Source organism: Rattus norvegicus, chromosome 3 (genome assembly GCF_036323735.1).
Source record: "Rattus norvegicus strain BN/NHsdMcwi chromosome 3, GRCr8, whole genome shotgun sequence".
Taxonomy (NCBI): Eukaryota; Metazoa; Chordata; class Mammalia; order Rodentia; family Muridae; genus Rattus; species Rattus norvegicus.
Window position 1 is genome coordinate 47,110,013 of NC_086021.1, and position 16,916 is coordinate 47,126,928.

General features: G+C 38.7%; 1 protein-coding gene across 6 annotated transcripts in view; it reads right to left on the bottom strand.

Moving 5' to 3' along the window:
• Positions 1 to 15,135, bottom strand: part of Lrp1b (LDL receptor related protein 1B) — a 2,121,147-nt gene extending 2,106,012 nt beyond the window's left edge. For all 6 annotated transcript variants that reach the window (XR_010064783.1, XM_063284873.1, XM_063284870.1 and 3 more), the window contains exon 1: positions 14,415 to 15,135. Coding sequence is in view for 5 of the 6 variants with exons in the window: in XM_063284873.1 (XP_063140943.1) it covers positions 14,415 to 14,589 (175 nt within the window). In the remaining variant the exon portion in view is untranslated. The remainder of the gene's footprint in view (positions 1 to 14,414) is intronic.
• Between the last annotated feature and the right edge of the window lie 1,781 nt (positions 15,136 to 16,916).

Genomic DNA, 16,916 nt, shown 5'->3' on the forward strand with positions numbered 1-16,916 from the left:
TTCTCCTTATTTTACCAGGCAGGAAGTAGTGCAGAGAGGCTAAGTGACTTGCCCAAGGACAAAGAGTGAGTCAGATGCAGAGCTGGGAATGCAGCCCACTTTTCCTGGTTCCCAGTGTACAGCTTTTCTCAGCAAGCCATAATGCCTCTCAGATGGATTCGATCCTAAAATGTATTAAGCTGTTAAAAATTCAATAAAGGTGCTACATTACTTTCCAACCAGCCCTCGTTTTCATTGCTTTAACAGGATCTGTTATCAGGAGCTAGACCAATGATCATAACAGTAATCTCATGTCTTTTTTTGTTTGTTTGTTTGTTTGACAATGCCCCACTAAAATCAGTTTGGTCTCAGTATCTAAAATGATTCCAAGTCACGAGAGAATGAAACTCTACATGGCTTTTAGAATTTCAAAAGCCATAGCACGTCATCAAAGTGAAGAGAAGCTGGAAATGAAGATATAAGACAAATATCAACCATGAGGAAGTTAAAAACCAACCAACCTACAAACCTAACAATGTTTTGTTTACACGAAGAAGGAGAAACTGTGTATACATTGGGTAAATGTCTTTTTAAGAACATTATATATATATATATATATATATATATATATATATATATACATATCTGTGGTTCCATCTATAACAAAGATACCTGTACTCAGGTTATTGAGAATGACTGGAGTCTTCCCATTTTACGTCAATTACTGGAGACACACAGTGCTAATGAAACCTTAAATGGCAAGTAGGCCAGATGTTAAAGCTCTTGAGTCTTTAAAATACAGTTTGGGGCATATCCCCAGTTGATCACAGTTCACTCAACAAGTGAAATAAGACTTTGCTGTGTAATCTATACAACAATCTACACAGTCACAGCCATGGGGTCATGATAGGCTAAACAATAAAACCCATGTACTATCTCAGCATGCACATGCCCATCTGAATGACAAGAATAAAAGCACAACACACTCATATCTTCGCCTGCTTTGTACCTATCCTTTGTACCTATAACCCGATCGCATGGCTCTGATGCTTCCTGTCGATGGACCTCAGCAACTTGCATGCAGAGATCTTTATTTGAAGCCAACATCCTTAGCTTCCTGAGAAAACATCAATAAACACTAATCACCTTTTACATTTACCTGTGATCATCCTCAAAAACTCTATAGAGAGAAAAATGTTAAACTTCTTAAAAAGAATATTCTTCTATAATCATACCAATTCCAAGTTTCAGTCAGCAGATGACCATAAAAAAAAAAAAAAACTTCATTCCAAACTTTACAACACAGGGGCTGGGGATTTAGCTCAGTGGTAGAGCGCTTACCTAGGAAGCGCAAGGCCCTGGGTTCGATCCCCAGCTCCAAAAAAAAAAAAAAAAAAAAAAAAACAGAAAACAACACAGAAACACTGGTAACCCTTTGTTGCCATGTAAGTGAATGCAACTAGTTAAACATGTCTGTGATTTTCAGGGTCTGAAATTCTGGGGAAATAGAGACTACTGATGTTGGACAGGGAGAATACATGATGGCATTGCTGTGTTTGGGTGGCATTGAAATTAAACAACTACCCAAAATGAATAAAAAAGTTGTGATATGTTAGGCTTATGAAGGGGCCAACCTTAATAATCTCTCCACATCAAAGCTGGAAAAATATCAACAGGAAGATAAGTAATGGAATGAATGATTTATATTAGAAACAAAGAATCAATATGGTAATCTATGCTTGTTAAAATAAATAAGGAGAGAGAGATAGTTCTTCTTGACGGAATAATTTTAACAAGTGTAGAAAGAATGAGTACGATGCCACCTTACCCACATGATGAGCAGTTAATGCGGACAAGGGAACATAGAATGTGCTTCTGCTGTTGTAGCAAATTGAGAAAGGCCTTGCTTCATGAGGCTTCCGTCAGAATCCTGCAATACTCACATCATGTGAAAAGGCAGGCAGGACCAAACCGTGGGACAGTCTGCAACAATTTTATGAGCACACCTCAAATGAGCACAGGACTGGCAAGTAAATCGTAACAGAAAGACAAGGAAGGGAATGAGAAATGCACGGACATAACAGTTATGTGGTACACCTGACCAGCATGTGACACGTCACCTATGGTCATGCTCTTACTTCTGAACTGTACTTTTCTTTTCCAAAAATTCCAAAAGTGTTTTGACTTTTATAATGTATTTCAATATGCAATATTTTGGTAATAGGGATTAAAAAGCTTATAAAAACCCCCACAGCAAATTTATATGTCTAAATTATTTCAAAAGTGAAAAGGTGCTCTTTAAGATTACCTCTTTGGCTGGGATTATTCCAATATAAAACACAAGCATATAATTGAAGACATTTTATGATGCACATCATTTTGCGTGTGTGTGTGTGTGTGTGTGTGTGTGTGTGTGTGTGTGTGTGTGTGTGTGTATGTGAAATCCCATCTTTTCCCAGGATAGGAAAGATGACATAGTTATCCATGCAATCCAATTCTCCCGCAGCTCAAGTATCTGCTCTCAAAATCTGTATTTTGCAGAACAGTCTTTTCTTCTAGCCCCTTTCTTTTTTCTTTTCCGATTTTCCATAATTATCTGCATGCGATCAAGCACCATTATGTTCAGCCATGTGGGTTGTGGAGTGCAGAAGCTAACTGCAATTCCTACCCCACACACAGTTCTCATCATAGGTAATATATCTGCTTCTCAGATAACTCTGATTGCTTTATTCTAAGTCATAATTGGGTGTAATATTAATCCTCTCTTGATCACTCAGAACAATTTTCCCACTTTCTCTCCCGTTTTACTGCTTTATGTCCAACAATGGAAAAGCTGATAGTGAAGAACTGGTATAACACTGAAGATCTCTCTATCTCTCTCTCTCTTTCTCTCTCTCCCTCTCTTCCTCCATCCCTCCCCTCCCTCTCTCTTTCTGTATATTTTAAAATGTTCTTGTATATGTTCACATGTATGCTGGTAACCATGTTTGTGTTCTAGTGTACAGCAAGTGGTCAATACCATTGTATTCTTTGGTAACTCTTGATCTTAGTTTTTGAGGTACAGTTTCCGAACTTGTGTTTACTGATTCGTCTAGAGTGGGTGGTCAGTGAGCTCCTGAGATCCAGCTGTCTCAGTCCAACATTATGGTCTTTAATGTTAAGGACATCTAGAGAGTCACATCCTGTCTGTCTCAGCATTGAATCCCCCAGGGTTTCATTTTGCCACCAATAATGTTATTTGTGTGTGTGTGTGTGTGTGTGTGTGTGTGTGTGTGAGAGAGAGAGAGAGAGAGAGAGAGAGACAGAGAGAGAGACAGAGAGAGAGAGAGAGAGAGAGAGTGTGTGTGTGTGTGTATGTGTGTGCTGAATTATGTCTTCATGAACAAACATAGGACATATCTATCCATAAATATCCAAAATTCCAGGCTTTCTTTAACCATCCAAAGGTCCAGCTCCTCTGGTTACTCTAGTCTTGCTATCTACCATGTGACCAGAAATACCCTGTGTTTGTGAAGAATCCCCAACATGCCCTTTATTATGCAAAGATCATTAAATAGGTCATGCACAGTTAACTTGAGAGCAGACGGATTTCAGCACCTTTTACCTCTCACTCTGGAGATCTCCTTAGCCACAAAATAATTTCCTTCCCTTTAAATATTAAAGGAAATTTGCCAGTCACTTTCTGATGCCTGTAGAAAGATGGGACCAGCAGGATGACTACTTGGGGTTCATAGGAGATCTTACTCTTTTTTATTATTGATGAGGCTCCATGCTCATGCGCATCGGTTCTTAATTCCAGTCTGTGACATCACCGTAGAGCCACTGCTAGGTTTTCCTAATCCTCTTTGGCATACACCTTGAAATATTGCTGGATTTGAGTAGATTCCTTCTCTGAAGTCTTATTTTTCACTTAAGTAACTTCCTTGCCACTCCTGAATTTATTGGGTGTTTTGCCAACTGAACTGTTATCTGGAGGAGCTTTTCATTCTCCTTGGCTCCGTGTAACAAGTTTAAGCCCTGTTCAAAAAAGTCACAATATGACTATATGCTTTTTTTTCTGAGCATGTAGTCATTAATTATTTTTGCTTTACCTAAACTGTAAGTAAAGCCTTTTCTCCTCATTTTGAATCTTTTTTTTTCTATAATGCTTCTGTTACAAAAGAAATAAAGTCTTCAGCAGACCTTCGTAGGATGTGAACAAAGTTCTACTCCGGTAACATAAACTGTACCTCATACTCACAAATATACAAGAGAACCTTCTTTTTTCTGTCTTCAGTTACTCAGATTATTTCCAAAAAAATTGGCTCCCCTCTGCTGAAGTACACAGCAAACAGATTTACAGTGAGCCCCAAATGAAATATTAATGCAAAATCTCCTAGCCTCAAATTTCATTTAGTTCAGTCACTCTAAAACTTAATAAAATTTTGGTATATGCATCATATTTAACTTACTTTAAGGCATAGTGTTGATTTTAGCACTGAACTTTGAGATCCAAGTTATAAAAGAGATTTTTGACAACATGAATGAAAAATGAACAGAACTTAAAATGTCTACTAAACTCACAGGTACATACTTTACGCAGCAAGGAAATTGGTTGAGATATTTTGCTTCAATATTTTATGTAGTCATTCCTAAAACTTTATAATCTCAAGTTTGCATCACTTCATCTCAATGTACAATCTGCTTAGTAGATATTTCCCCCAAGTCCAGACACACCACATCTGAAAACTATACATGTGTGTATTTATACCTCACCATTCACAGTCTAGAAGTATGTCCAGGATAATGTTTTCACATTCTTGGTCCTCCATATATTGTAAAAAGCTTAAAAGAGGTGAGCTCCTACTCTTCCTCTCTATTGAGGAGATCTCTAAATTCTAAACAAGAAATATTTTGGGTAGTAAGCTGATGCAATGGTCATATTCTGGATTGCACATTTTCGCTTAATGTTTTAGAAATAACCTCAGCTTTAGCTCAAAGTAGAAAATAGGAGATATAGAGAAGAGAAAGAGGAGAGGAAGAGGGAGAGAATAGGAACAGGAATACAAAGAAACAATAACAAACTTGCAGTAGTTTAGTCCTCAAACCCCCAAACAATCTTCAAACATTAGGACCTGGTATAAGTCAACAGGACCAGAAACACTTTGAATGAATGAACTAAATTTAGGTTTTCTGCAGACCCTCATGGTGTGAAGTATTCTGAAAGCATCCAGAATGGAAGCCTGAAGCATGTGAGCTGGTGACAGACCAAGTTTTTTGTGAAAATTCAAAGTTGTACAGTTGCCTAGTTAGTGTATGTTATTTCTTGTGCAAATCACAACAAGGCTGGAGCCACTTAAGGTAAACTTAGAAGGAAGACCCAAGAGCACTGATGACTCAAATATCAAATTGGTGCCATATTTCTCCTCTGGAAGATTGCTTCCCACTTGTTATCAGCACCCCTTTCTTTATAAAAAACTTGAGCATATAAAGAAATATTCAGAGTGAGATGAATACAGTGAGCAGAAACTGCATTATGATTTCTCCCTTTTACTAACCTAATAGAATGTTCGTAACCACGAACATGAACAGGACTGTCAGTTGAAATTCTTCTCAATCATGTAAAGGGACAATTGAATGGGAGTCTTCTGCTAAAAACAAACTTAAGATTTTTTCAAGAATAAATCACAAATGAGACTGTATTAACCAAATCAATCTCCTTTGGCTTTTTCAGTAGTTTACATTGGTGAAAATAGCAAAACTAATCAATCAATCAATTAATTAATTAATGATTTTTTTTGTATAGGGTATTGCCTATTTACCAATAGTTAAAATTTTCTCAGTGTCCTTACATATTCTGTTCCAAATAACACCCAAAAATGCGGCATTGTCCTCTATGAACTCCAGATACAAGTAGACATAAGCGAGGAGTAAGACGGACATTGGTATTGCTAGTTCTGAAGTGTAAGTACAAAGATATTGTTTAGATAAGACTTGCTTCAGGACCAAACACAAGCGTTTGGTGCCATGTACTGTGGTGAATCAGAAGTTGTGCAAGTCAATAAGAGGCACTGTAAAGAGGAATGCATCCATGTATAAACAACAGAAACTAGTCATCCTGTTGTTCAGCATATCGACTGTACACCTAAAAACTATGAATGGGCACTTGACCTCATGCTTCATCCTCCTATGTATGGAGTGGCATCACATGTATTATTTTAAAAACTGGCACCTAAGTAAAAAAATAAATCTAAAAGTGTATTCCATGTTTGTCTTACCTTACTGCTACCATTTCCTTTCACAGTAACTCCCACTTACCCAGGGCAAATTCAATGACTGTTTACCTCTTTTTCCTTCTCACTTTTGTGTAGCAGAATGGATCATCTCACAAAAGTTCTGCCTGTCATCTCTGAATAAAGCTCTAATTGCTACTTATCATAATCAAGACTAAACCCATGCCCATCCTTGCTAATGGCATTGAACTAGCTGACCTAATCTAATTCCTTTATTCTACCAAACACATAAGGCCAAACATGCATGCCATCTCTCATTCTGTAAGAAAAGGATAAGCTAAGCATCCTTTCTTAGAGTTTCCATGAAACGTTTCTTTCCCCCCTATACAGATGGTACCCCTCGTCACTTGTTTGTACGAGATAGGTCAACTGTCTCAAAGAATTTCTCTGACAATGACTTCCAGAATGATTCTGTTAATCAGTTCATATTATTTTTCTGTCACCATATCGTAATTGTTATTCATTTCCTATGTTGGGTGTTTCTTGGCTGTCTCTTCTTCTTTTGGTCTCTTCTCTTCTTGTTTGAAATCCCATGGCTCGGCTGCATTGTCTAATCCGCCACTTGCTTCATTCTCAACATCTAAACAATCTTCATCATCACTTTGATGCATTTTGTGGAATGATTCAGTAAGCAAACGAATGACCTCAAATCCTATGGATTTCGGAGTCAACATGTTTTCAAAGGGGAAAAAAATCAGTAAATACTGTGCTATAGTTTGCTAGCTACCAGCCATTTACATGGTGCTAAGGCTGTAGTTAATGAGAATCTGAATTTATGTCATTCTATACAGAATCCATTATGTTTTCTACAAATATTTTCTGTACTACAGTGGAGGGGCCTAGGGCTTGGCAATGTTTCTTTTTGTGTAGAGAATCGGAGCAGACTTCTGTAATCTTTGGAGATTTTATTTTAACATAGGCACTCTGGTTAAAACACAGGTAAAATAAAAACTCTTTGCCTTTTTTTACCTTGTATCCTCACAGTAATGGTAGGGAAATGAGCTGAAAGAAAGCTATCATAGGTTGTTCTCATGGTACATCTCAAACTATCTGAAAGAACTACTCAGCTAATATAAAAAGGATATATCAAAGAATGACACTTAAGTTCTAAAGTATACCCGGATATTTGTTTTTCCGTTTAAATATTTAAGAAAGTTACTTTGTTTCTACAAGTGAAATTTCACCATTCAAATTTCTTCCATGAGTATTAAACAGATGATCTGGTATCCATTTTGATAATATAATAGTAAAGTGGCTAAAATATTGTTTTATCAAAGTCTGTGATGTCATGCACAAATCTCCAGAAGATGGATGACCGATGATCAAACTTTCTGGATCCACAATGTCTTCACCTGATGAAGTAAAGCCAGCTGAGCTGGAGCAATTAGCACCACATTCGGGAAATGCATAGGATATTTTAGATATCCTGAAACCCCAGATTCAAACTTCTAAATTTATAATTAGTGTTTCAACAAAAGTTTGAGAATACTAACTGCCCCAGATATTAGATCTATGTTGGTATAATCAAAACGTTCAATGGCAAAGTTCTCTCTCAGAATCTTGGTCTCTCTTAGCCTTATACATCATAATTCCTAGAGAAAACAGAACACTCTAAATACAATTATGATTTCAGCATTATACCTGTGGTTTTTCTTTTTTACAAATACCTTAAACTATCCTAGGAACTGTCAAAGCACCCGCAACTAAGACTCATTTCTCTTCTTCTCCGTCTGCTACTCTCATTCTCTGTTCTCTTTTCTCACATTAAGAAGAAAGGGATCAGATGACAAATTGTCATTAAAGAAAAACTCAGCAGTAGAAAAATTCTTAAGGAATTATACACTCATATTTCTAAAGTTAAGCTGTCTTAAAGCCTTGAGGGATGGCTATGCTACATGGATCGTGAGGAAGGACGTTCATATTGATGGTGAGAACAAAACAAGAGACGAACCACGGAACCTTGATCTTACCTAAAGAAGAGATGTATTATTTCCACTAAAATGAGGTCAGACTTCAACAATACCTATCTTTGGTCTGAAGGCTAAGCCAGCCAGGACAATGAGGTACATGCAACTCAGGAAATAGACGTCTGGCTGTTAATAAGAATACACTTTGAGATAAAATGTAGCACTGGTGTCTTAGTAAGGCAACATGCTCTATCTTCTCCTACAAGTTTTTATTTCTTTTCCTTAAAGTTAGAAGAAAGAAACTTCATATGAAACTCTCCTTTCTCAAACCCTCAACATAAAGGCTTTCATCTCCTCTAAAAAACTGTCAATATAACACCCATAAATTAATTAAAAAATTCATGAGTATATTTAACCTAATCCAAGAATAATAAGGTTAGACAAATGAGGCAATAATAAGAATTCATTAATTGCAATGACTGGTTCTACAGGAGGGATATCTCTGAAAATGTTATATAAATGAATGTATTTTTGCAAAGGTTGAAAAGATATCCAAGATACTGACAAAGTATCATTCTGATAACTATACCTTATGAATCTTATCTAACAGTTTCAATTTTAATTTAGGAATGAGTAAATACCATCAACTAGTTTACTCCAAAAACACAATAAAATTAATTGGGTTTATGTGGCACAAGTCTAAACCAATAGAGTACAAAGTACGAAAGGGAAGGAAGGAGGGATGAAAACAGAGGAAGAGTAGGAGAAAGAGGAGGAAGGAGATGAGCGATAGAGAGTTGTACTTTATGATACTACTGAATTTAGAGCAATGCAATAAATAATACATTTTCTAACTCAACCACATTAGTTTGTTGTTGTTGTTGCTGCTGCTGCTGCTGCTGCTGCTGCTGCTGCTGATGTTGTTTTGAACAGAAGAGACAGGGGAAGCTACCAAATCATGTATTAGAAGAAAATATAGCTCTAAGATTATGCAGACAGTTCATGGAAGAAAACACCCCATTAGAAGATAGTGTGCACATCTAGAAGGTTCTTTCTTCTGGTGTGTGATAGAGTCTTCTGTAGGGTTCAAAACTCTTCCTCTAGGATGGAGAGCTCAGCTGTTGATATCAGTGTTTCTTAAAGTGGAGAGTATATACTACTGAGAACAAAGACTTGATGTTGTGAGTATGATAGATCTCAAAATTCATTTTGGTAAATATAAATTGACACGCATAAGAATTAGGCCAATCCTATTTTTTAATAAATAAACTCTATAGACACTTCCGTATTTTGCTATTTTTTTTAATATTTAACTATTAGGATAAATTTCTTGATCTGGTAGGCTGGAGTCAATCTCCAGAACTCTGAGTTAAATGTGGGTTTATAACTTCACAGGAAAGTAGAAGCAAGGAAAGGTGTTGCTTCACAGTTTCTTGATTGGCTGGTTAGACAAATTCTGTCTCTCTTCTAAAAAAAAATATACTGTGTATGTTCCTTCTGGGTGTATTAAGGTGCATACATTACATTTGTCATTATTTGACGATTAAATTGGGTAACCTAAATGACTGCAGAAGAACTAAGAAAGCCCTTGGTCCTGTGAAGGTTCATTTTCCAGTGTAGGGGAATGCCAGGGTGGTGAGGTGGGAGGGGGAGCATCCTCATAGAAGAAGGGGAGGGGGCATGGGAGAGGGGAGAACCCAAGAAAAGGGATTGCATTTAAAATGTAAATAAATAAAATATCCAATAAAAAAAAAAACAAAACCAGAAAAAAAGCTTCCATGTGAAATCTGATTATTTTCTGACACAAACATTGCCTAATGGAACAGTTTGGCTCAATCATGCTGAGATCTTCATTGTGCTTTCACTGTCTATAGTCAAGCCACTGAAGTCCATTTGAATGGCAAGCCTCTAAGCCATTTCTACTCCAGACATTTCACAGGCGACTGCTCAGGGCTGGGTGGGGCTCAGTAGGAGCACAGACTCACCATGAGAGAGCCTCTAGTGGCAGTCCCTGCCTCAAAACCAGAAAGGGGGCCAAAGCACTTTGACCTTTGTGTCTTCCACTTACGCGTAGTGTGAAAACAAAGCATTAGCCATATGGACACTCATTAGAGCACTGCTCACTACAGGTCGAGAAGTATTTCAAGGTTTTCATTTCACATTTTAATTTGGTTTCCTCAGAAGGCACCGGTCATGAGAACAGACATTTTATCTGCAGTTATGAAAAACAGAAAACCTTTATTTAATAAACAGTGTCTCCAATGTTGAGGCCACGGTGGCACTTTATGGGTTTGTTCCGAAGTTGTCCATTTAACAAAGTTATGTAAACTCATATTTGACATGTGCCTAGGATCTACTTGCTACTGCATTGGTGTGACTAGTGATAATCATGTTGGGATAAGCATGTACAATGTCTAGTTTTATCTCTACTCTCTTTAAATGTATCTACCTGGATTGAAGACAAGTGTTTCCTCTGTCTAAGAACTGTTCACAGACAGGCACAGAAGATAGAGAGATTTATCCCTGTAACTGACTGGTACTTTTTTCCCACAAGGACTCCTTATAAGCAGAAAAGAGTTGAAGATGGGGGTGAATTTTATGTAAGACATGACATAAAAAAAATAGCTATAGAAACAAACTCAATGACATTATTAGGATAAAGGTCATATTATAGCAAGGAGTAGAGAGAAAACACAAGAGTCCTGAAGCACTGTATTTCCTTTTAAAAAAAATACATTTTCACACCCGATAGTTTTAAATGGATCTTATCGTTAAGGTATGAAATAGGCTCTAACAAGAGATTGACAAAGTAACTAACAAGTAATAAATGCCATGGATCCAATGTAGGTACAGAGGAAACCTCTGTGTACTTCTACCTTTACTGACAAGCAGCATTAATAAAAGGTCATTTCATTTGTAAGAATCCACTAACGATATCACCCAGGGGCAACCATAAGATTTCCTTCACATTTACTGAAAAACATCTCCCTTCTTAGTAACTCCAGAGTAGGTAGAACTTAAGTTTTCAGTGACAGTCACACCCAATCTCCGTTCTTACAGGTATAATTATGTAAACAGTAATATTGATGTAAGTTGCTTTAAACTATCTTTATGTTACAAGTATTGTCATAGACTATTCATTATGAAAATAAAAGAGAAAGTGTGCTAGAAACTGCTCTTTTAACAAAAAATAGTTTAATGTCTCCCACAATCAGCACATTTCCTCCCCTTTTTTGCTGTTTTTGCATAATAATTATTTTTTCTAAAACATTTAGATTTTCCTTAGTTTTCCTATTTATATTCAAGCTTAGAAGGTGGGAGGAAACTGAGTCGAAGTTTAGAGACTTCTTCAAAACTTGCACATTTCATCAATTGAGAAATGAATTGCACAGAAATATATATTTTAGTTAAAGAGAAGGACAATTAAAATATAACATATATGCAATCATCATTTTCCAATAGTTTTAAACAGATGCAATAAAAGACAAAGACAGCATGAAGATTAATTGTTTGGAAATGTGTCTTTACATCTTATTAGACTTAAGATTTTTATTTTTATGGGAGCATCTTTTTCTCTTTTCAAAAAAAGTTGACAATTTGAGACATATTTCCTTTTAAGTTATCAGGCAATACTTTGATATGGCATGATATCATCAAATGGCAAATTACTTGATTCTAAGTGAATCTGATTTACCCTTCTTTTAGCTGTTATACATTATAAAGACATTTCCTTTTCCAGATATATTGGAGTCCAATAAGAATTGGCACATACATTATTTCGATAGTAGATAGACTATCATAAACTAGGCAAACAACATGTAATTAAACTGCAAATAGATGCATATGAGGGGGGACACTAAATACACAAATGCGTTTCAAGTATTTTTGTCTTTTTTATTTTTTGTTTTTTTTTCTGATTTTTACCTCTTTTTTCAGCTAGTAAAGGTGTTTAGCTTTCGCTTACAAACTTCACAGACTCCACAGGGGAGACAAGTACAAGCACCTCTCCGGACAATGATGAACCGCATTTACTCCTAAATGTCTGGAGGACCTAGACATGCTTCCACACTTAGAGTCAGAAAGCTCACTCTCAACTACTAACTTCTCCAGCGTTTCCACACAGATATTCTCTTCCTCTTTTGCCACTCTCACAAGCTTGAAGGCAGCTATGTCTCATTAACCTCGTTTTGGATTACATGTCACCTCTCACTTTCAGCATCTCAGTGGGGGACATTTGCAATAATGCAGCTACATTTTCACTTTAAACTTTTAACAAGATTCTCTTGTTTCCTTCCTTCCTCCTGCCCCCTGATATATATATATATATATATATATATATATATATATATATATGAAATTCTTTCAATTTTGATAGCTGTCGCAGTTTTAACTGTTTTCTAAGTTTTGAGAGTTGCATTAGATGCAGTGTAAGTCAGTTAAGTGTTGATATTCAACTATATATGCTTGTACTCTATGACAAAGTACTTTTGGTAAATTTTTCAGGACATAATTAACATTTAGTTAAATCATGAGAACTAACAGTTATTTTCCATGTGATATTAGATGCCAGAGATGTCTCTCTCCTTGTGGGAAGCTAAACGGAGACCAAACACCATCCTTTACGTTTCTTAAGTTCTCTGGAGAAAGCTGATTCATATTGAATCTTTTTTTTATTGTGTGCAAAATTCTGTCTGGATATTCAATCGTTCCTCTCAGGTAGCAACGGTATGCTCTAGAAATAAACGAAGCACTGGTCTAGGGGTGAAGTCAGACTCGGGACCCATGTACACGCCGTGAGAGGAAACACAAGTACCAACAGTCTGCCTCCAGCTTGCTTTCCGAGCATCCTGGGCAGAAAAGCTTCAGCTGCTCATCTCCTCCAGCCCAACTTCAAAGGTTCTTGCTAAGGCAGGTTGAGGAGTGACTGTACCACATCAAAGCCACCATCATTTCAAGTAAAAGCTATATGCTTCCATTTTATCTGCACCATTTTCAACTCTTCCGCACCAACTTCAAGGCAACTTAAGCAAGTACAGAAAACTGTATGATCCGGCGGTGGCGCGCCTGGGAGATTATCAGTGCCACTCCTAGAGATGATGTCTGGGAGCCTGCTATGGGACTGGGGACTGGTTGCCAAGAGTAGATTAAATAGGACCATTACCACACGGGCTCTGCTGTCCTGGAATGAGACTGGTTTATAGTTAATTCATAATTCTTTTGCCCCGAACTGACTGAATCTCACAGTGCAAGACCTTGGCTATTTGCTTGGTGTCGGCATCTACGTATTTGAGGTTTTAAATTTTTGTTTGTTTATTTTCTCTCTTGTAATTAAGTTTAAAGGCTGGATTGTACGGTTCCTGTGAACTCAGTTCAGGATTTATGATACTTCTAATCTTCCTTTAAGTAGTTAACCCTTCCAAGTCTGGCAGCAGCATGATTCCTTTTCCCTTTTAACACGCATAGCCTCCTCAATGATCATAAACTGAGGGTAGGAGGAATTGTGGGTTTCCAGATCAAAAGTTTCAGAACCTAGGCTGATAAGCCCTACCTTCTCTCTGGGTTCACCATAACCTTTCCCTTCTGAACTTCAACCCTTCCCAGTTGCTTGGGGAAAACCAAATGCAAGGTGCCAGTCTAGATAGAGCCAGGCTCTAGTTGGTAAGGCACTCTGATGCTGGGTCAAAGACCTTCCTTGTCAGTAAATCAATCAGTGCTTCTCTGCTGGCTGGCTACTCAACCCAAGTCAGCCCCAGAAAAGATGACAGAGACACACTCCAGGAGGGAGGGAGCTCCGACACCTCTTCACAGATGTACAGCTGAGGAAGTTAACCAGGAGCTAAGTTGGGAGAGTAATTGTCTATGGCTGGGAATCGCGAGGCTAAAGCTCTCTCTCAGCTGGGAGTCAGCTCCAAAGGGAGTCTCAAAGAAATGCGAATTCTGCTCCAACATCTGCAGCGCTTGGGATGCCCAGGCAGAAGCCACAGCCAAGTCCAAATGTTCCCGGGGGAAAGGGGACAAACCGAATCAGGACCTTAAAATGACCAAGGGTAAAATGAGGGGGTGAAGAACACTCTGGCATCTAGTTCAGAAACCATCCTATAATCCCTCTCCCCCAGGAGGCTAGCGCACTTTGGCCAGTGGGTCCCGGGAGCGGGGCTGCCAAGGACTTAAGTTTCACACTCAGTTGTCTGCCAGGGACACCCCGCAAGAAAGCCGAAGGAGGAACCGGCAGGTAGTGAGGGATCGTGGCCCTTACCTTGGTCGGCTCCCACAGTCAGCACCTCGGCGTTAGGCAATAATCCCGAGAGAGTAAGGATGGCAAGGAGCAACTGGGACATGATGATCTTCCCGGTGAGCCTGTGCTGCAGACTGGTCGGCGGCACCCTTGGCCGGGCCGCGGCGGCTGGCAGCCTGGAACCGAGCCGCGTCATTTACAAATGTCACTGGAAATCCCTGGTCGGTGGGTCCAGCCAGTCCGCCTTGCTCTGCCAGGAGCAGGATGTGGAAGGTGAGCGAAAGCGCGCCTGCGGAGAGCGTGCGAGCGCCAGCCAGGCGCTGTGTGTCTGGACTTTTCGATGCAGGGTACGTCTGATCTTACATCACGCAAGAGGGGCAGAAAGATGCCCGCCGATGGGAATTCACTAGTAATCACCGAGTCCTCTGCACTCCCTTCCGTTGCCCACAGAAATCACATCTATTACTACTAAGAGGCGGCTAACAGGATAGGGAAACAGCTGCAAATGCAATCGCTACAAATCACGGCCCTTTCTGCCTCCTTGAAGGGAAAGAAAGTAACTCCGCGTTGGTTCTGTAGGGATCTGGGTCCTTAGAGAAGGGGGGACTGCAGTGGGCCAATCCAGCAAGGTGCCAGAAAGCATCAACAGCCAGCTGAGAAGTCCCCACTCTTGAGAGGAGCAAAGGGCTTCTCAAGCAAAGCGGATCTGATGCCTTGGCTGTAAGAAAGCTTACTTTCTGGGAAGCCAAGGCAAGCCAGAACGTTGTTTCTCTTAAGGAAATGGTTTCCTCCACTTGACAGCTCACAGAGCTTTCCTAACTGCACTACTAACTTTTATGCTGAGTGGCACTTGGGGACAGAGATGCAAAATTAGTGACTCAGCAGAAACAAAACAAAAAGTATCAAAGTCACTAACTGTCACACACACACACACACACACACACACACACACACACACACACACACACACACACACACACGCACACAGAGCCAGCCAGCAAGTGCAAACAGCTGGTCATATTAAAGCCAGGATTGCCAATGGGTTTTGCCTGAATTTTCTTTTTAAAGGGATACCTGAACCATTTTGAGGTTTTAAGGTGGTTTTGTGTGGTTTTTATTTCCTATCCTGAGCTGACAGTCTGAGGACTTTCTGAAGCATTGAAGTGTATCAAAATGATTCTGAATATTTACACACTGTATGTATGTATGAGTACACACACCTAGCTTACCTTGATTTAGAGACCACTTATAAAAATCACAATAGCAATCCTGGTATTTAGAGTTGAAATCCACTGTTCAGAAATGATCATTGGGCTAAAACTTCAGTATCTTAATAGTTGAAAGCTGACATTCTTCATAGTAGTATCACTAATTTTTTTCTATGAAAGTATCTTACATTTTAATATTTTAAACCAGATGTCAGTCATGGTAGCCCACAACTTTAATCTCAGTTGTGGGGATGCAGAGGCAGATATCAGAGTTGTACACCTGAGCACTCTAGGATAGCCAGGGCTACCCAAAGAATCTCTGTTTCAGAAAAACCAAATAGAGAACTGCAAGAAGAGAATGAAAAAAGCCAGCCAAAGGATTCTTAGAGTAGCAGGAACAGTATTTTGCAGACCCCATGCATCGCTAGGCTTAAGACTTACACATGAATGGGAGAAATATGTCCTAGAAATAACGGTAAAGGTCTTGAGAGCCATCTGTGGCAGTCCAGAGAAGGAGTCATTAAGAGTAGACTGAACCAAAGTACACAGAGGATCCTCTGAAGGAAATGCCAGGCATCTGGAAGGTGGGTCTTTTCATATTTATTCTGCTCATGTGTGTGTGCCTTTAATGGTATGTTTTTCATATTGAAAAGTTTCCTTTTTTTACTTGGCCTTGTGAATTTATTCAGGACACACCCCATATAACACTTGTAAGTATACGATTTTTATTTTATTATTATTATTATTATTATTATTATTATTATTATTATTTTAATCTAGTAGCGACACATACTGTCCCCTAGAGCTTTCCGTTTCATACTGTGGGTCGACAAACAGGAAGGAAATTTCCCTTTAATTTCAGATAAAATTTCACAGACTTAGGAAAAAAATGGTGAAGTTCAAAAGAATGTTATTTGGGAATGCAAAGTAGTGTTTCTCAAGGGTCAACAAGACGTTTGCAGTCTACTATACACATGCACACTGGGACAAACTCAGTTGCTGTCTTTCCTTTGTAATACAATCAGCCAGCCATGATGTAAACTACGAGGAAATTTCCAACCCATACCCAAATCTCTACAAGAAAAATGCAACGTGCCCAAGAGCCACGATGAAGCCAAAATCTTCTTGGGTTTCTACGCTGTCCAAGTAGTTGCCTTTTCTGTAGACAAAATGGCAAAAGCAGTCGGGGTGAGTGTCCCCAGACTCTTGACAGACAGCTACTCTTTGGCCTTTGCAGCACTAACCAACCTTGGAAGCTTGAACAGGGAAATCTTGGAAAGGCACAGTGGAAGGAAGCCCAGGAGATGTTATGTTT